We start from the raw sequence: 20,682 nt of genomic DNA on the forward strand, positions 1-20,682 counted from the left end.
TTTAGGTGACCGTCGGTATTCCTTCTCAGTAAGCAATACTGGAGCTTGGAGCTGAGCCAGGATGCCAGGGGGCGGGGGTGGGGGGCGGATGATGTGTCCCTAGAGGAGGTGATATTTTCCAGCGGATGGCCCTTCCATTACCAAGCTCTGCCTCACCTCTAACTGGTCAACCACAGAGCTCCCACGAACTCAGCAAAGTGCTCCGTGCTTTACAAAAGGACTGGAATCCAAGTGTTCCCCTTTGGCTGAAGCTGAAACAATAACAGGAACTTCCCCACCCACCTCTGTCTGCCTCAGGTAGTTGAGGTTTTGGAAATGAGCTGATTGTTTTTCGGTCTTTGGAAGATCCTGATCCCCCTTTTATCCAGCGTGCTCCAAAATAAACACACCTGGGCCTGCCCCACGTCCTCCGAGGCACGGCCCTGGATGTTGGCGTTGGCTGGTCTCAGTACCTGAGAGAGAACTTGGATACTCTTGCCCCTAAAAAAGCACAGACATCCAACAGAACGTTCTCCTAGGAACCTAAAAAGCAAAGACAGCCAGCAGAATGTTCTCCTAGGAACACTTTGCCGGGCAGAGGGGGTTAGGGGTTTGAGATTTTCATAGGCATTTAATCCTCAGCACCTAGAACAGAGCCTGGCAAGGGGTGGGAATGCAATAGGTTTAATATTTTTGTGGAATGAAATGAGTGTGCATCTTGCCGCCCAGGTATCACCTATTTTCTCTCCCAGCAAATACCCCTTGACCTTCAGCCCACACTGCAGGACTTCTTCCTTTCTGAGATTTTGCAATTCGATTCTACCCATTTTTGGGGGGACTGGGTGAAAGGGAGGCAGTTTATAAGATTAAGACAAGACTACTAAGTACTGAGTGGTTAAAAGATGTGCACCTGGGTTTAAATCCTGACCTCTCCATTTACCTTTTTGATAGTAAGGAAGTCACGTAGCCTCTTTTCAGCCTCAGTTCCTCATTATAAACGAGCAGAAATATCTATCTCAAAGTGCCGTGTGGAAATAAAACAACACATTGTACTTAGCACAACAATGGGCACACAGTTAGCATTCAATACAGGATGACGGTGATGATGGTGATGTCTAATAACATTTATTAAATTCATGCCAGGCACTATTCTAGGCACTGGGGATACAGGAGTGAATAAGAAAAGAACAATCCTGCAATATGCATGTAAACTTTAAATAGGACATTCAAACAGTGACAAGTGGTATGAAAAACTAAAACAGTGTGAGAGGACAGATGACTAGAATGTGGGGGAACAGTGCTACTTTAGATGTGGTGTCAAGGAATGTCCCTATCCCCACAAGGGGATATTTGAACTGAAACCTGGATGGCAAGGTAGGGGCCAGCCCGTGAAGAGTCAAGGCAGGAGCATTCCAGACAGAGGGAAGAGCTAATCCAAAAATCCGGAGGTAGGAATGAGCTCAGTTCCATGGGTGAAGACCAGGTCAGCATGGCTGGAACAGAGGGGGACAGCAGGAGCAGGAAGTGAGGCTGGAGACACAGGCAAGGTGTTGGTCACATGGGGCCATGAAGTTCATAAGGCTGTGTTTAGCTTTTATTTTAAGAGGTATGGGAAGCCTCTGGAGGAATGTAAGCCCAGGAATAACACGATCTAATTTACATATAAGACAAACACTGTGGCTGCTCCGCGAAGAATAGAGTGTGGGGAAAGAGTGAAAGCAAGGACATTGACCATGAGGCTACTGCAGTGACGCAGGCCACAGATGACGGAGTCTTGGATTAAAGTGATAGTGCAAACAGGGAGAAAAGAGTAGATGTGGGTCTACTTTGGAAGTGGAGCAAATGGAAATGGGAAAATACGTGGAGAAACAGAGGCCACACTAGAACAATCCTAGGTTTCTGCCCTGGGAGTCTGGGTGAATTTTCTGAGATGAAGGAGAGGAATGAGTTTTGGGGGAAAACATCAAAGAGAACTCTTACATGAGACAGGCTGGACTACAGCACAGTGACAGTGAGACCAAGTGCCAATGAGACTGGGTCACATTGTGAAGGGCCTGGGGTGCCAGAATGAAGAGGCTGGGCCTTTTTTGTAGGTGCAGATGAAGAGGAACCATTGTAGGCTGTTCAGTGGGCAAATAGCATGATCAGCACAATGATTTTGGAAAATGCCTGGCTAGATGGTTAGATAGGTGGGCTGGAATGGATAGCACTTCGTAACACTTCCTTTATTGAGTTTTTAAAAACTACAGTGCCAGGCACTGTACTAGGTACAGGAGCTATGACAAGCAAAACCACACACAATCCATGCTCACATGGAAGAACTTAACAAATGAGTCAAATAAGCACGCAAACAAGTGTAGAGCCTAAACCACCAAGACCAAGTTAAGTACGACTATATGCGGTCACTTAGTAACCAGGATTTGACTTTGTGGACCAGTCAAGGCTTCCCTGCTGAGAAATGGGCATCCATGGACACCAGTTCTAGGCCACCTCTGCCCCAACCTACTGTGAACTAGGGCAAGTCACTGTCTCTCTGGGCCTTAGGATCCCCATTTTAGGAAAGAAGAGACCCTACGTGATCTAATTTTCCTCCTCTGACAGCGGGGGATTTTCCTCTCCAAAGACCACAAATCTCACTCCAAACCTACTAATTGGCACATGCTGTCCTGACATTAGAGCGAAGTACTTCGCTGTTGCCTCCATCCTTTCCAGGAGGCCTGGGGCTGTTTCCCGTTGTCACGGCAACCGCCTGGGCCCTCCTCCGGCGGGCGGAAACTTAAGAGTGACTGACAACTGAAACTACACCACTATCACGCGTCCCGTCCCGTTTGCCAGGTTAAAACATGGCCACCACTGCAACAACCGACCCAAGCTTCTCACCAAATACCCGGGTCTGAGCAGCCCTGGGGCCTAGGCTAGGTCAGGAAAGGGAGCAACAGCACCGCGAACACAGCGAACAAGATTTCCGGAAACCTCTACCCAGCCCTTAGCTCCTCGGGCCTCTCCGCGAGGCACCCGACCATCGCCCTGTAGCGTCACTCCCGACGGCCCGTGCGCCCAAGATAGACAGCGACGGACACCCAATTAGAAGCGTGCCCGCCCCCAGGCCCAGGCGGGGCAGGTTTAGGACCGGGAAGCTCCGCCCACCGCCGGCGTGTGACGTCGAGTCGCCATGGCCAGCTATCCGTACGGGCAGGTGAGTGTCGGGGGCGGGCGATTCCAAGAGGGGCCTCGCCGAATCCAGGCCCCGGCCCTGCTTTGCTTTCTCCCGGCTTTCTCCGCGCCCTTCCCACGCTGAAGCTGGCTTCAGTGAGGTCTCGCGCGGGAGAGAAGGCAAAAGGGCTGGTCGGTCGCGCCCGTCTCACGTCACGCAGTGCTACAGGTCTGGGAGGTCGCGTCGCGCCCCCTCTGACGTCGCGCCGGCGAGGATTTGGGGACCTTGGACCCCACGTAATTAGGCTGGGCTCCGCTTGGGCCCCACACCTTCTCAGGAGTCCCGCGGGGGCTCCCTGCGGCCTCACCAACGCCAACAGAACATTGAGAGCACTGGTTTCGTCGGCATCGTTGGGGGCGTCGGAGAAAAACACACCCTGACATACTGCATGCGAACAATCAGGAGAATCTGTGGTTTTCGCGGGTTCCACGAGTGACCTTACTTACTTAGTCTAACACTTCCGTTTCACGCATAGGAAAAGTGAATCCCAGAGAAGGCAGAACTCATCTGAAGTCTCTAGGCAGGCAGCAGAACCCGGAAGCCTCAGCAACATGCCCTTGCCCACCTCCAGCCCATTTTGATCCAGCCAGGAACATCACAGCAAGGGGATTCTGTCGCCAGAATCCTTTGTTGGACGACAGATTGGTAGAGTGGTTAAAGTTCAGCTTGGAGTCAGAGGAAAGCTCACACCTTGGCTCCATCACGTAAATAGTTTTGAGCAGCTAGGCAAGGGTGTATTGCCTTTGTGAGCCTGTTTCCCCCTTAGTAAAATAGGGCCCAGTAATAGGGTCTACTTCATAGAGCTGCTAGGAAGAGTAATGAAGTCATGCTTGTAAAGCATTTGGTACTTCTAAAAGTGTAACTATTTTGATTTTTTTCTACACTCCTAGAAAGCCAGTGGTGGGGCGGGGTTCCTCAAATACCTTCATTTTAAGAAACCAAAGCCCAGGGAGGGCTCTCGAGTTGCCCAAGGTCATATTAATTTAGGAGATAAAACCCATGCAGGGAAAATTGGAAAACAAATATATGGGATATTAGCATTCCGCTGAGTATAGTCACGTGCCAAAAGAGTGGTGAGGAAGTGTGGCACTCTGGCTTTTGTACACAGTATTTGGACCTTTATTATCTCAGTGATGAAGGTCCTGTAGGCCGAATCTCTAGCAGAGATTATTATCCCCAATTTATAGCTGAGGAAGGAGCCCAAAGAAGTTAAGTGGCTTGCTCAAGGTCACATGTAGCAAGTGAGGGCTAGAACTTAGAACTCCTTTCATTGCGTATCTAGCAGAGGTAGAAAAAAAAAAAAAAAGGCTGGCATGGGCCGAGGTCAGGAGGAAGTATAACCTAGCAGGGTTTCTGAAGTTCCATTCCATTTGTTGGATCTTATGAAATGTTAATAGGCATTGCTAATAGAGGAAGATTCTGTGGTTTAGGTAGGTTTGGGAAATAGTCTGTTAAATACAACTGAATAAGTTTATTCAACATGGGGCATCTCTGAATTCTTAATTTGTTAATATGCTTTGTAAATCTGCCAGAGAGGACTGGGATATGCAGTATTTTTTTTTTTTTAATGTTTATTTATTTTTGAGACCGAGACAGAGCATGAGTGGAAGAAGGGGAGAAAGAGAGGGAGACCCAGGCTCTGAGCTGTTAGCACAGAGCCCGATGCGGGGCTCGAACTCACAAGCTGTGAGATCATGACCTGAGCTGAAGTCAGACGCTCGACACAACTGAGCCACCCAGGCGCCCCAGAATATGCAGTATTTCTTAAACTTACTTAACCATGGAGCTCCCTGCCACCCACACACCCCCACCTCAACTGGCCGCTTTTTTAATGTCTGGTCATTTTTTTTTTTGGTAACACTAGTATTCTGGAGAAACACAGTTTGAGAAAACATTGCCATCACGCCTTGTTTCTCGGTGGATGGTTTGTGTCACGATCACCTAAGAGCTTGTTTAAAAAGCACACCTTTGGGTTCCACCTCAGACCTATTCTGTGCCCAGGAAGGAACCAAGAATCTACATCTTAATAAGCATCTGGAGTTCATTTGTATGCATCCTAGAGGCAATGACATAGAAATTAAGAGCCTGAACTTCCAGGTTAGATACAACTGGGCTAGAATCCTAATTCTAGCACTTAACAGTTATGTGCCTTTGGACAAACCATCTGAGGGCTCTGAGCCTCAGTTTCCTCACCTTTAGAAAGGGAGGAATGATAAAAGGGAGGATTCTGCCTTCATAGGGCTGAAATCAAGACAAAATACGATGAAGCCTGCAGGGAGCTTGGCACGTTGCTGATACCAAGGGTGTGCAGGGCCTGGTGATGGCTCTTGCTCCCGCAGTTGCTGTTACCATGCTGCTTGGGCTTATGCTCAGAGTGAAATACTGAAGAGCCCGAAGAGAAATGTGTCTAGAATAGAAGAAGAAATGCTTTTATCTCCCCATTATACCCTTCTCTGCCTGTCCCTCCTGGTCCAGGGTATTCCAAGAAAGTGCCTGGTTGTTTTAGAGCATCCAAAGGCTTAGTTAACACCAGCCCCGCTTCACCCAGTAAGTACATGGCCCTGGAGGATTCCATCCTATTGTTGGGAGTCAAAACTCCTCTCATTTTCCACTGCCTCCAGCCGTGGGGTCCTCAAGCATGGACTGGGTGTTGGGAGTCATAAAATCATAAAATCAAGTACGCTTTCTTTGGTCCTGGGTGGGAGGGGGGCAGCCTTGATGGGTTTTGGTGAGAGCTTGGTCTCTGAGGCTGAGAGATTTGGCTGCACATCCCTGCTCTGCCATTTCCTTGCAGAAGTTTCTTGCAAAAAGTCCAAGGCTCAGTTTTCCCTTCTTTAAAATGGGGTCATAAGAGAGCCTACCTCAAGAGATACTGTAGAGATTAAAGGAGATAATCCACGTAAAGTGCTTGGCGTCGTGTTTGGCATGTAATAAATACTCCAAGGAAAGAGTGATACAGATGGATAAATTGTAGAATCGGTGTGATAAATATTAAATGGGAGTAAGTGTAAGGCACTAGGATAGCACAGGAGGGACATCTAAGTAAGTCTGGGGGTGAGGAAATCTTAGAGGGGGTGACATTTAAGCCAAAAGCTGAATCACCAATCGGCATTAGCTGAGTGAAGAAAACGAAGGGACTAGCGTGCACAAAGGTCGGGAAAAGAGAGCCCGATATCTTGGAGGAATTTCAGGAGATCAATATGTAGTGAAGAGGGGGGAACGGCTAAGAAATGAGACCAGAAAGGTAAGCAAGGACCAGATCCTAAAGGACTTTGTATGCCTTTCGAGGGAGTGCGGACTTCATCCTGACTAATGAGGGGAGCTGTTGAAGAGTCTTCTCTCCTTTGTGCTTTGGAGCTGGCACCATGGGGCACTGTGAAAATGGACTGAAGCAGGAGAGACGAGGCAGGGAGACCAGTTTCAAAGTTGTTGAAGTAAACTTGATTACAGAGAACAGCGACCTGGTGGAAATGGATTTGAGAAGCCTTTGGGAGGTAGAATTGAGAAAACTCAGTGCCTAATTGGGGTGATGGAGGGGAGGAAAGAGGAGGTGCCCAGGAGGGCACTGGGGTCTCAGGTTTCAGGTTTGGGTGACTGGGTAGGAGGTACTGTTCGCTGAGATGGGGACACAGAGGGAGGGATACATTTGGAGAGAAGATCCAGGAGGTTGTTGGATATGTGGGTCTGCAGCTCAGGAGAGATGGAACTGGACAGACGATTTTGGAGTGTTAGCACCGAGGCGGTAATTGAAGTCTTGGGACAGTTCTTGGCCCACTGTCTATTGGCTGCAGGTTTCTGGCCTTTTAAATATTTTAGGAGGCTCTGCTGGTGAATGCCCAGACCACTCCTGTCTTCTTGATTGTTTAACCCCTTAGAATGGGCTGTCGCCTCCTCCAGCAGACACTTGAGGGACAGCCCCAGAGCACAAGCCTCCGTTTGCAAGGCAGCCTGCCTACTCCCTTCCCCCTCAGGACTCGGCACGCACCCGCCTTTGATATCTCTGAACTCCACGAGGGTCTTGGGGGTAGAAGAATGAATGAATGCTCAGAGCCGAAGGAAAACACAGAGCTTCTTGAGTAGGTCCTGTAGGGGGAGCTGAGCTCCCCACCACTTGCATGAATGCAAACAGAGGTTCAAGATGGTGCAGCAGAGATTCCATCACCTACCAAGAGGTTGGACTGGAGGGCCTTTGGGGTCTCTTACAGTCCTGTGCTTCTCAAATCAGGTCTGGGCACTGGGCTGGAAAAAGAGTAAGATTCTTCTGAGTCCTGATTTCCGGGCTTGAAGCGTCTGAAAGATCACCCAGTCCACCTTCCCGCTTCAGCCCTGTCCACTGTAGAAATCCCTCATATTTGACAGCTACATTGAGGACAGTCCCTGTTCAGTCACAATTGAGTGAACACAGCAGAGGGTGGTAGAGTAGAGGCCCCGTTTTGAATCCCAGCTCATCTGTTCTAGTTGTTTGTCCCAGGCACATTAGTGAACTCTGTACCTTAATTTTCTCATCTGTAAAATGGGGGCAATAGCCCTTCCTCACAGGACTGAGGATCAGTGAGGGTCAGTTGAACTGGAAGCACCTAGCAGAACCTCAGTACAATGTGAATTGCCCCTTCCCTGCCCCAGTATATCAAATGTTTATTTGCATTTAGTAAAGACCTAGGGATAGTTTTCTGTGATGCTTTGGGAACCGTGGTTGCAGGACTTCTCCCGTCTTTTTCTTTCTTTCACAGTCTTGTGTTGATCAGCATGAAATGCTCTCGGAAAAAGCCTCAAAAGGGTTGGCAGCATGGAGTAGCATAAAAGAACAGGGAGTCAGGGACTCCGGTTTTCATGTCTGGTTCAGACCTTCACTAACAACTCCGTGACCCTGGAAACCATCTTCCCCAAACTTCCTCCGCAGCCTGGAGGCTCCAGTTCCTTCGTGGGTACACGCTGGAAACCTGAGTCATTCTAAACACTTCCCTTTCCTTCCCCCTCCATCTACTCCCTAATCGAATTAGTCGTCAAGTCATGTCTAGCCTATCTCCGAAATAGCTTCAGAATCCATCCTGCTCGCTCCATGTCTAAGTCCGCTGTCTGGTTCAAGCCCTGCCTGCCTAGCACCTGGGCTGCTGCCTCCCCCGCTAGCTCATCCTCCACCCCGCTGCTGGTTAATTCTCTAAACAATGCTCTGATCACGTTCCTCCTCCATTGGAAACCCTTCTATGGCGCTCTGTTTCCTCAGGCATAGAGCCCAAACTCTTTAGAGTGGTATTCATCTGTTCAAATATTTATGGAGGCTTGCAGGTGCCAGGCACTGTGCTGGACCCTGGGTACCATGATGAATGAGGCCCAGTGTCTGGCCTTGGGGAGCCCACTGTTGCATGGAGGAGGCAGAGACAGACAGAAAATACCTTAAGACACCAGTAACTCACCAGCTAACAGAAATGCAGCAGGAGGGGAGCTTGGTCAAGGAGCCTGTAAAGAGCCAGCCTTTCTGAGTTCACCTTGCATTCTTGTCCCCGCCCCTGCTTTTCAGGCCATTCCCCCACCTCTCTGTGCTCACTCATAGATGTGTGCCTTCATCAATCTTCTCCCTCCTGTCTGGAATGTCCTTTCCTGCTTTCCTTTTAGGGAATGCACGTGCATCCTTCAAGGCCGCCTCCAGTATCACTCCTGCCTCCTCCAGGAAGCCTTCCTTGATCCACTTCATGCATTTCTTCATTTGATTGCTCATCCGTCATTCAATGAACAGAACAAATTACTCTGTTTATGTCTCCTTGATAGCAGTTAAGTAGACTTTTCTGATGGCACGGATCAAACTGTATCATAACCACTATGGGCCACAGTGGGATAGGCCCTATTTAGTTTTGCCCCGCCCCATACCTAGTACGGTGTGGTCACTCTATAAATACTTGCTGAATGAAGTCATTTCACAGGTGTGAAAAATCTTCCTTTTTCTGTTGGAGGACTGTTGGCAGGATTCTTCCAGGAGCACTCGTGTGTGTGTGTGTGTGTGTGTGTGTGTGTGTGTGTGTGTCTCTCTCTCTCTCTCTCTCTTTCTCTCTCTCTCTCTCTAAGTGCTCTATAAACTGCACAGGTAAAGGCTCTAACACAGGGCAGATCAGAAAGGGTTTAGCTGCTGCCAGACTGCACCAGACCCAGCAGGCCCCTGAAATGTGACAGCAGGAGGGTCAGAAGACCTGCCTGGCGACACCTGCTTTGGCGGTCTGGGGGCATTTCCCAGGGGGAAGGCCTGTGCCTCAGGTGCCCTAGGCCAGGTCCAGTTTATGGCTTTGCTCACAGGGCTTGTTGCAGAGCAGCTACTTCCTGCCTTGGCCTGGCCTGTTCTTTGGGTGCGCCCAGTCTCTGCAGGGCCCCCACCCCTTTTCTCATCCTACGCCGGAATCCTGTGCCCTATTGTTTAAGGAAAGAGCACTGTAGCAGGAGGCATTGGGAGTCACTGGGCACGGGTGTGGTGGGGAGTGGTCTGCCTCCACCTCTGCCTCCAGCTCCTTGTGATTTGTGTGATTCGAGCGGTTCCCTTCCCCTCTCCTTAGTTACCCCATCCATAAACTGAAGGGGTTAGGTTAGATGACCACCTCCTGGCACCCCTGCCATCACACTGCTCCAACCCCCTTTTTGTCCCAGCTCAAATGCGGCTTTCTCCTGGAAACTCCCCTGATCTCACCCTCTTTCCTTTCTGGTCCCATGACGCGTGGCTTATGCATCCATTCGCAGCACCCGTTTCCTTCTGCTGTTTTGTTAGATGTTGGAGAATGTTTCCATGCCTCTTCAGTTAACTGTTCAGTTAACTGCTCCTTCAGACTGTTCTGCTTCTTTATACACGCCCCCCAAGAATTTATCTGGTCCAGGGCTTTGCCGATGATAATTAATATAATAATAACAACAGCCAAGATTTATAGATCGTTTGCTTTTGCCAGGCACTATTGTGAGAACTTTTTTTCTTACATTGGTGGTTTTCTTTTTTTTCTTTTTTTCTTTTTTTTAATGTTTAGTTTTGAGAGAGAGAGAGAGAGACAGAGTGAGAGCAGGGGAGGGACAGAGAGAGAGGGAGACGCAGAATCCGAAGGCTCTGAGCTGTCAGCATAGAGCCTGGTGCGGGGCTCGAACCCTTGAACCGTGAGACCTAAGCCAAAGTTGGACGCTCAACCGACTGAGCCACCCATGCGCCCCCCTTTAGTGGTTTTCAAACTGTCTTTCGAGTCACCATAAGGTTTCTACAGAGCTCCCTCAGGATCTGACAAGAGAGGGGGCCAGCATGGTCGGGGCTCTGAAACCCCCACCTCGCTTCTACCAAAGCAACTTTCTTTTATCTGTTAAAATTACATTTTATCAGAAGAGTCTTTAGCTAAGAGTTAAACTGACAAAATTCTGCTGCATGTATTTCTTGTAATCAGCAGAACCTTCCAGTGAGGGAGAGATTATTATATTTTACTTGTGAGGAAACAGGCACGGGGAGATTAAGCCAGTGGCCCACGGTGAGAACTCAGCTGGTGAGTGCAGAGTTTGGAATTGAGATTGGTCTGTGACTTCACCGTGAAGGAGCCTTGCTGCTAGCTCTGGCAGTTTCCAGGGTGGAAAAGCCCCCACGATGCCGAGTGGGGAAGGTGGAAGGACCTCTTCCTGCCCTCCCTCAAGAAGCCTCCCTTCCTTGAGCAATCCGACCTCCTTTAGATGAAGTGTGAATTTGGCCTTAGCCTTGAGGAAAGGTGCCCCAGAAGCTACCAAACACAATAAAAAGAGGAAGTCCAGGCTCTCAGCAGCTAGTGCGTTACAGGTTTATCTAGAACACGTCCAGATGGTACCCTCGTCAGAGCTGGGCCCAGCCGCTCCCTATGCCTTTGAGCCCAGCCTGTCTGCAGATGTGCTGGGGCTGCCCTCTGTCATTTAGGGAGTTGTAGCTGAACACTCGGAGTTTGCGGGTCCCTGGCTAGTGGTGTGGGGACGTGGACAAGAGAGGGAGCACCCCCTTGTATGTGTGCTACCATACACGTGGCCTGGGCTCAACAGCCAGGAGACCCAGGTCCTGGTCCCAGCCCCTCCACGTGGTCTATGCGTGATTTTTCTGGACCTGGCTTTCCTCCTGCCTAGCACGGTGCTGTTATTAATAGTTAATGTGTTTTGAGTGCCAGGGCCTGTGTTGGGCACTTCACATGATCATTTCGTGTCATTTCGTTCACATACCAACCTGGGATAGGCGCTATTTTTATTTCCACTTAGAGCAGAGGATATTGAGGCTTAGAGAGGGTAAGTCATGAGTCCAGTTCATAAATGGCAGAGCCTGAAGTCAGACTGGTCTTTTTTGCCTCTTACCGATCGCACTATGGTGCCTGAGGAGTAGGGTCTCCCCTGCCTGTCTCCCAGAGTCACGAGTGAGATGCTTTTGTGTCTCAGGCTCTTCTAGAATAAGGAAGCCATGCTGCCGATACAGCGTCTGTGATCGAAGAGGGTCGGGGTGTGTGGTGCAAATCACATTTGCGCCGTGAATTCGCCACATAGGGCTGGAGGTAGCACAGGATGAGGATTTGGGATTTTGATTCATTCACCTCCTCATTTGTTCAGTAAATATTTACCGAGCATCCATCCATTCGGCACTGGGGGCTGGGGATACGAGTGGCAAACCAGACACGATCCCAGCCCCCACGGAGCCCCTCGGCGTGATAGGAAGGGGAGCCAGGAGGGCAAGCCCTGACTTCACAGGTCGTGGACAGTACGATCTTGGCTAAGTTTTATCTTCTCTGGAAGCCTCAGGTTGCCCGTCTGAGCAGCGAGATCATAATTCCAGCCCTGCCTGTGGGGTCAGCTGCAAGAGGGCGATGGCATTGGCAGTGCTTTGTAACTGTAAAGTGCCAGACTGTGGCTGGTTTCCGGCCTTATCATTCTGATGGATATTTTGCTCTTGTTACAGGGCTGCCCAGGAGCTGGAGGACAAGCGCCCGGAGCCCCTCCGGGTAGCTACTACCCCGGACCCCCCCACGGTGGAGGGCAGTATGGCGGTGGGGTACCCCCTGGTGGCAGTTACGGCGGGGGTCCTGCCCCCGGGGGGCCTTATGGACCGCCGGCTGGTGGAGGGCCCTATGGACACCCCAATCCTGGGACTCCAGGAGGACTATATGGTAGTGCGGCCCCGGGGGGTCCCTATGGCCAGCCTCCTCCGAATTCCTACGGTGCCCAGCATCCCGGGCCTTACGGACAGGGACCTCCTCCAGGTGAGTAGGGATCTTGGACTCCAGGTGCCTCTGACCTTGTTCTGAGTTATCTGGGGCCCGTCCTTGCCCTTCCTGTGGGTGTGCGGGCAGTCTCGTCTCTGGCTCCCTAGCATCTTGCTTCTGGCTCCAGCTTGCAACAGCAGAACAAGGAACGTGTCAGTTAACTTGCTGTGGTAACAACAACTCCAAAATCACTTCGGCTGACAACAGCAGACGTGTATTTCTATCGCTCGCTCGCACTCACTTACTCTTGCTTACGTGTCAGCGGCTGAGGATTTGGCTGCCGAGGTTCTGAGCCACATGTCTGTGCTTTCCACGTCCAGGCTGAAGGAGCAGCCCCTGAGATATGTTGCGGATGTGGCAGGAAAGATGGGGAGGGCTGGCAGGAAAGCACAGTGCCCCTTAAAGTTCCTGCGCTGAAGTTCTTCACATCTTCTTCCACCCGCGTTCTGTTGGCCCCACCACAGCCCCTGGTCAAGCCTGACCTACCATCTGTAGGATGGGAACGGATAGTCCTCTCCCGGAGGGGCTCCACAAGCCACCAGGCAGTGGAGAGGGCGTACGGCACTCTTACAGGGGAGGGGCGGGGGAGTCGCCAAACAACTGGAGGCAGTGCACCGCGGGGAGGACCCATTTCTGGGGGAGGGAGATTGGCCCTTATGTGTAGAAAGGCAAGGTAGTGAAGTTGTTGAAAACCCGGGCTTTTGATACCAGACCACGTACTGACCTGACCAGATCACTTCACCTCATTGTGAAGTTTGTGCCTCCTTGTCCACATGCGTAAAATGGGTGAATGCCACGACCTGACGAGATTACTAATGAGGATTCGATGAGAAGGTGCAGGTGAACGCTGGGCACGGCGGGAAGGCCTTAGTACCCACTGTGCTGTGACAGGACTCGTTCGGGGACATCTCAGCAAGGAGGTATTCCGCATGTAATGGGGTAGCACGTGTGACGAGGGCCTTACCACTGGGAGGTACTGAGACAGGCAGGAGAATGCCGCAGGGAGAATAAAGATCAAAGATAGTGAAGGTGAGGTACTGGACAAGGTGGGCGGCGGGGGGAGGGGGGCTTGGAGATCCAGTGGAAGCAGAGAATCCTGGTGGGCGGCCTCAGGCTCAGTGCAAATTTCCAAGTGGCCGCAGACAGGGGGTCAGGGAGGGGGAGTGCCTGGGTCCCTGTGTCCTCACGGACTCAGCCTCTTCACAGAACGCTTACCCCCGGGAGACCAAGCCAGCAGCACGGCATCTAGAACCGCCCTGGCACACCTGCACGGCCTCCAGGGAGCGGCCCCGCTGGGCGGCTGCAGCATCTTCGCGCTCGTTCCCAGGCGGGCGGCCCCGAGGGAGATGCTCACACCTTGGGGGTTCTAAACACCGAGGCAGTGGCATTTATCTTGTCAGAGCTCAGAGCTTCTGGCTGTTTGCTTTCAGCCCAGCAGCTTCATGGCGGAGTCCCTCGTCCTTTTGAAATCTCGTCTGTGAGCCCACATGAGGTCACTGCAGGGGAAGGAGCCCCTCTCTGGGAGGCTTATCCCCATAGGGCCTGAGGCCAGAGATCATCTCTAGGGCCGCAGAGAGAGGAGACATGTGCCTCATACCTTTCGCTGCTCGCCATCTGCGGCTTCCCCTCGTGTGGCCACCTTTGTCTCCTTTCCAGTGCGGCTAGTGACTCCCTGGAACAGCGCTTCCTAAAGCCTGATCCAGGGGCGCCTGGGTGGCTCAGCCGGTTAAGCATCTGACTCTTGGTTTTGGCTCAGGTCATGACCTCACGGTTCATGCATCCAAGCTTCTGTGCTGATGGTGCGGAGCCTGCTTGGGATTCTGTCTCCCTCTCTCCCTGTCCCTCTCCCACTCGTGCACACTCTGTCTCTCAAAAAAATAAAGTTTTTAAAAACTAATAAAATAAAACAAGAGAGAAGGAGTACAAAGGAGAGGGGAAGGAAGCCGGTCCAGAGTTGGAAGAACAGGGAAGGCTTTATGGAAGGAACGGCATTTTATTTGGGTGTTGCAGGGAGACAGGAAATGGATGCAGAGAGACGAGGGAGAGAGGGTTACACGGCGGGGAGCAGCAAAGCCTCCGCTGTGGGAATGAGCAGGGGTGGCTAAGAGTGAGTATATAATGCTCCATCTGGGCTGGAACAGAGCTGCGAGGGGGACAGAGTGCGAGAGGTAGGCAAGAATGGACCACGTTGCGGGAGGGCCTGGCATGCTGTGTTAAGGATGCTGGACTTTATTTTGCAGGCGGTGGGGAGCCTTGAAAGAGGTTTGAGTTGAGGCGAGGGGTAATGGGTTAGAACTGAGTTAATTTTGGAGATTACTCTAAAGGGACAGGGTGGCGGAGAGTAGCTGTAAGGATGGGTTGGTTAGGCATTTTGGTTTGTTACAACAATCCACGTGAGAGGTGTCTGAACCAGTGCAGGTGCGTCGGAACGGGGAGGAGGCACCTGTGTGTGGATCTCTCAGAACCGGGCAGCTCTCTCTGGGTGTGTGGGGGTGAGGAGGTGTCAGAGATGTCTCCAGGGAGGTTTGGGGATGGGTCCTCGCGTTGGAGGTGATGGGGAACAAGAAGAGGTAGAGTTCTGTGGCCACGCACACTCTGGTGACTCCTGATAGACTATGTCAGCTGTCACCGTGCCAGGAAGATCAGACCTGGATCGGACCTGATTCCCACACCAGAGGGCCCCTTGCTGCTGTGACTGTCAAAATATTCATCCCTGGGCTGTGCCTGGTAGCTGCTCAGCAAATGTTTTTGGGTTGCCGGTCTTTGGGGAAGAGATAATCCTTCTTTGCAGAGAATTCTCAGTCAGCCGGAAAGTCCCTGTTCCTTAGAAACTTAAGATCAAAGAGAGAAATGACTGGAACACTGTAGGAAAAGCCCAGCAGGTTCACAGAGTAGAAGCCGGCTGCAAATACTCGTTGAGTCTGCACCGAAGGTCCTCTTCCATGAGAACAAGGCTGTTGGCTTAAGGGGAGACGGGGTCGGTGGACCTGTGAGGCTTTGTGGGTAAGGAAAACCCATCACCAGCGAGGCACCGAGGCCGGCCCTCCCCAGTATTTCTTCACACTGGCCTTGAGACCTGTGACTAATTCCTCTGGCTTGCACCCCTTCCCGCAGGTGGTGTTCCTCCCAACGTGGATCCTGAGGCTTACTCCTGGTTCCAGTCCGTAGACTCTGATCACAGTGGCTACATCTCCATCAAGGAGCTGAAGCAGGCTCTGGTCAACTCCAACTGGTCCTCGTTCAACGACGAGACGTGCCTCATGATGATAAGTGAGTCCTAGCCCTTCCCCGTGGGCTCGAGCTGGGGCAGTGCCACCTGAGACCTGATGGTGGCTGGGCAGCCATTCTGAGGAGAAATCTTCCTGCCAGGGAGGATTTCAGGCAGGAAGTTGGGTTCAAGGTGAGATCCTCTAGACTGAGAGCTCCTTCCCTGAGATCTTTTCTCAAGTTCCGGACCCTGCTGAGTCACATGCCGTTTTCCGTTCTGCAGAGTGGGACCCCCTGCCCTGGTAGCAGATGGCACAGAGGGGGTCAGCTGCCAAGCGTACAGAGAATACGCAGTTCTGGAAGGGCTAGAGCTGAGGGTGGCCAAGGGTAAGGGCTGGTCAACACTTGATGAGAGTATGTCTCAGGTGCAAGCATCTGGGCCTCGGGCCCGTGGCTCTGTGGAGTCTCCTACTCCGGCCTGGGTTGTACCCGCGGACCCTCGGCCCTCAGTCTTGAAGCTTTTCTTCCCTCCACCCCGTCTCCACCCAAGACATGTTTGACAAGACGAAGTCAGGCCGCATCGACATCTATGGTTTCTCGGCTCTGTGGAAGTTCATCCAGCAGTGGAAGAACCTCTTCCAGCAGTATGACCGGGACCGCTCGGGCTCCATCAGCTACACCGAGCTGCAGCAAGGTGAGGGCCACGGTGGGGACTCTGCACAGGCAGAGCTAGACTTTTCCATTTACTCCCTATGCAGGGAAGGGGGTTTTCTCTAGCCTCTGACTCCCACATGTCCACCTACACTCTAAAACTCAGCACGGGTCCCTTCCCCATCCCTTCTGTGATCAGGCTGGGACACTGAGCCAAGATCCAGGGCAAGAGGGCACCTGGTTCCGGGATCGGGGCTGGACTCCTGGCACCACTAGATGAGAGAGACCAGCCAGCAGGGAGCCTCGGGGATGGGAGCTCGGTGGCCCAGGTCACTCTGAGACCAGTGTGTGTGGCCTGTGTGGCTCTTTCCTCTCTAGTTTCTAGCATGCAGAATGGAAAGAGCCCTGTATAAGGACTCAGAAAGGTGGTTTTTGTTACCAGCTCTGCTAGAAGGCAGTTTCCTTCCCAACCCTGGGATCCAGACCACGCTAAAAGTTGCATTCGGGTAAGATGGCCTGAGGCCGTAGCTCCAGGTCTGGTTCCATTTCTGACTCTACAAGATGGGTGGTTAGTGGGGTGATAAGAATCTGACAGGGAGCTTTGCCACCTGGGAGGGGGAAAGGGCTTCCTGAGAACCTGGTCCCCTCCTTGCTTGACTGTGGATTTCAGTCAGACTGAGGAGCTCTGGGTGGGGGTGAGCTCACCATGTCTGTGCCCTGGTTGAAGGAACCAGAGATGACCTATACTGATCATGCCGGGTCCTGTCACGGATATTGGCGAGGGTGACGTTTCCACCAAAATCGGTACTTCCGGAGCGCTTGCTGTGTGCCAGGCACTGTATGAAGCGCTTCTGATATGTTACATCACTTGTTCTGCCCGTGCAATAGCTACTGTTTATTGTTCCCCACTCTTAGGTGAGGGATCTCTTATCATTGCCCCTTTACAGGTGAGAAAACTGAGGCTTAGTTTAGGCAACTTCCCCAAGGGCCACATAGCAAAAGGGGAGCTTTTAGCCTGGGCTGGTAGATGTGCAGAGAGGAACAAAGGAAGCCTCCCAGGTGGAGGGACAGAGAGCGGCACGCAGGCCGTGACCTTGGAACTGCCCAGCAGCCTCGCCTGGGGAGAGGAAGACGATTTGATTATTTTTAACAAATAACAAAGCGTTGTTATGTGTCAGGCACCACGCCAAGTGCTTTATAGGATCACCTCCTTTAATCCTTACTAGAACCTACAAGGTAAGTATTATTCCCATTTTAGGGATGATAAGACAGGGGCTTAGCAAGGGTAAGCAACTTGCTGAAGGGCTGTCTCGACTACGGAGCAGGCCTTTGTCAGGTCTACTCTGTCGTACCGCCTCTGATGTCCGCCCCGGGAAGGTTGGTCCCGGGGGCGCGGGCTTCCTTCTGTAATGCACATGAGTCACAGAAGAGCTAGCCCCGTGTCCTTCTGGGACCCCGTGGGCCCGACTGAACAGACAGTAGTGGAGATTTGGAGAAAGGGATGGGAGCTTTCCAGCTAAGGGCACCATCCAGCTAGAGCCCCTTTTGTGCTCCCACCATCTTGGACAGACCCTAGGGACCTCTGTCCTCTCCGTTTTGGCGCTCATCTCCTCCAAGTCCCCTGCACTGCCGTGCTCCACGGAGCTGGTGGATGGTGGTGCTCGTGGTAAGGTTTTGTGTCTGCTCTCTGTGCCCCTCCCTCCCCTGCAGCTCTGTCCCAAATGGGCTACAACCTGAGCCCCCAGTTCACCCAGCTCCTGGTCTCCCGCTATTGCCCGCGCTCTGCCAACCCCACCATGCAGCTAGACCGCTTCATCCAGGTGTGCACCCAGCTGCAGGTGCTGACCGAGGCTTTCCGGGAGAAGGACACAGCTGTACAGGGCACCATTCGGCTCAGCTTCGAGGACTTCGTCACCATGACAGCTTCTCGGATGCTATGACCCAGCCCATCTGTAGAGTGGAGTGTACCAGGGGCCTTTCCTGGCCCCTTAGAGCGGGAGAGGCATGCGGGCCTCTCCGCTTTTCCTGTCCCTCCTAGAAAAAGATTCTCCCTTGCCTGATGCAGCGCTGTTCCCGAAGAGGGCTGGGAGTCTTGTGTCAGTCACCAAATAGTGGGGACCTAGGCTGAGGCCACACAGGAGGTGGCCAAAGAGAGGACTGGACGTTGAATGCCCTTGGAGCCCTGAGTATTTCAATGGCCCAGCCTCGTGCCAGGAGCAGAAGATGCCAGTTAGTGTCCAGTCCGCTGGGCTCTAGCCTCTAGCTGTCACTTCTCCGCCCTGACACCAGGGGTAAGTGATCATCAGCCTCGTGCCATTGGCACCTGAGTCCCTTCACCCATACCGTCTTGTCAGATGAACCCAGTTTCTCCGAAGTGGAAGCTGACCAAGCACGAGGGAGGTTTGTCCGCGGGACCAAGTGGCTTGGATCCCACCACCCCCGTGCCCCCAAATCCACGTGTGTTGTCTTGTAGCTGCCTGGCTGCTGGCCCTGCTCGGGGGCTTGGACCGCCTGCTCTCTGGGCACCCTTGGCCAGGTTACCCCTCTGCAGCTCGGACCCCTCACTTGCCTGCCATTCTCTGCTCGGCTTCAATCCCCAGGGGACAGTTGTCACCTCCCACTGCCAATGCTGTTTTTTTAAGTTGTGTGTTTTTTCTTTCGGGGCCAAAAGTTCAGTGAAACTGTAAGCTCAATAAAAGGACAGAACTCTGGAGTTCCACGTTTTCCGTCACACTTCCTGGCTCCAGTTCACACCCCCGTGTGCGTGCCCATTCAGCCACCCGTCTCTGCCTCGTTCACCGCATATGTAAGTACATAGCGTAGGCCACACCATGCAGAAAGAAGTGTCTCGGGGGGACATGGCCCACGTGGGGCTGGTGCCATTTGCCAGGGTGAAGTTGAAATGTAGGGACTGGCCGGGTTCACTTCAAGAAGCCAGCTGTGTTTGATAACAGTTTTAGGGCTGGCGTGGTAGGCTACGGGCAGCCGCCCTAAACTTTTCACAGCATGGCTTTTTCATTATCTCAAGCCTTAGTTTTATCTTGCAGACAAACTGCATTTATTAAGTCATAACTTTCCCCCCATTTTTATTAAGCACAGACATCTGTGCTTGCCAGCTAGATCCTCAGATCAGCATGATAACCAGTCTACACCAAATGTCTGTAGTGATCTGACAGAATTTCAATCAAAAGCTAAGACACCAGACATTCTGGTTTGTTGGGGGACTTTATCACGGGCACCAGTGTGATAATCCTTTTGCTTTGGGTGATGAAGATAAGAAAGCTCTTGTCCCTGCACTGGGTGCTTGGGGGAAGCAGCTCAGTGAGCCCAGTAGGTTTGCCGGGCTCAGCCAGTTCAGCCCTGTTGTCCCCTGGGCTGCCATGTGCTAGAATCCTGGCACCAGACCAGCCTCCACCCGGGGCTAGATCCCCCGTTGCCCCACCCTGAGTCCCGCCTCCGCTTGCCATCCTCCGGGGACAGCTCAGTGCCCTTCCAGGAAACAAGCTTCCTCTTCGACAAGCAGCACTTCTTCCTGATGGGATTCCAAATCCTGCCACCTTGAAAACACCACCCATGACTATGGTTTTCTGTCTTGGGTCACCCAGAACCTGTATCACCCCTTTCTGCATGCCAAGCTTCTAGATACCTGGAACGTGCCATCATGTGTTCCCCGGGCCTTCCTTCCCTGGGCTGGGTGGTCCCGGGTGCTTCAGCAGCTCTCACCTGGGTATCCTGGTCCTCTGAATTTTCTCCAGCTCATCCGAATCCCCCCAAAGGGAGGCCTCGGGCCCACCAGGGGACTGAGTTCAGCCAGCAGGGTAGAGTAGAAATGAGGCCATTAGGGGAAGCTTCTGTTGTTTCTTTGCTCCCACTGAGCCAAGTGTCTACCGAAACCTGCCTCTAGAATGGTGCCAATCATAGTGTGAGCCTTGTGCTAGGCCAGGGCCGAGGAGCCCCAGGCCTGGGTTCGTCCCCGTGGGTTGGTCCCTGTGGGTAAGTGGTTCCGAGCTCGGGTCCAGCCCTCACACCTCACTCTGCCCACTGGACGTCCGAGCCCGGCTACACGAAACTCCACACACAGCTTTGGATCCTGAGGCCAGCGGGAGTGCGGAAGGAGAGGGCAGCCCGTCCCACCTGGCAATGACCGCACATCTGTGAAAATGGCCACGAGCGCCAGGTTGGTGAGTCATCCAAGGGGTGGATGACATACTTAGGCCGTACCTTCCACCTGCTCTTGGAAAGCGTGATGTCTAAGAGGAGGGGTGCGAAAGCATTCCCGGGCTGGGCCCCTGGCAGGACCGTGCCTTCGCCCCATTTCTTGACGGGTGAGGTCAGAGGGAGCCCGAAGCTCCATTAATCAAGTTAAGCAGAGCCGGCGGTGCGCACGGCCGAGCCGGCCCCTGCCAGATGCCTCCC

At 52.5% G+C, this 20,682-nt stretch overlaps 1 protein-coding gene across 2 annotated transcripts; it reads left to right on the plus strand.

The window, feature by feature from the left end:
- Positions 1-3,081: 3,081 nt before the first annotated feature.
- Positions 3,082-18,979, plus strand: PEF1 (penta-EF-hand domain containing 1). Of its 2 annotated transcripts, XM_049617623.1 has the most exons (6): positions 3,082-3,175; positions 12,105-12,405; positions 15,523-15,678; positions 16,166-16,309; positions 16,709-16,772; positions 17,977-18,979. In XM_049617623.1, exons 1-6 carry the CDS (start codon positions 3,152-3,154, stop codon positions 18,302-18,304), a joined length of 1,017 nt encoding a protein of 338 aa, XP_049473580.1. In that variant the 5' UTR covers positions 3,082-3,151; the 3' UTR covers positions 18,305-18,979. The 2 variants fall into 2 exon arrangements, with proteins under 2 accessions (XP_049473580.1, XP_049473581.1); XM_049617624.1 differs by lacking the exon at positions 16,709-16,772 and having other exon boundaries at positions 17,977-18,303.
- The last annotated feature ends 1,703 nt before the right edge of the window (positions 18,980-20,682 follow it).

This window comes from Panthera uncia (assembly GCF_023721935.1).
Source record: "Panthera uncia isolate 11264 chromosome C1 unlocalized genomic scaffold, Puncia_PCG_1.0 HiC_scaffold_4, whole genome shotgun sequence".
Classification (NCBI taxonomy): domain Eukaryota; kingdom Metazoa; phylum Chordata; class Mammalia; order Carnivora; family Felidae; genus Panthera; species Panthera uncia.

Coding starts and splice junctions, on each gene's coding strand:
- PEF1 (XM_049617623.1), top strand. CDS start 3,152: ATGGCCAGCTATCCGTACGGGCAG. Junction 3,176..12,104: donor CCAGCTATCCGTACGGGCAG/GTGAGTGTCGGG, acceptor CTCTTGTTACAG/GGCTGCCCAGGAGCTGGAGG. Junction 16,310..16,708: donor CTACACCGAGCTGCAGCAAG/GTGAGGGCCACG, acceptor TTTTGTTACCAG/CTCTGCTAGAAGGCAGTTTC.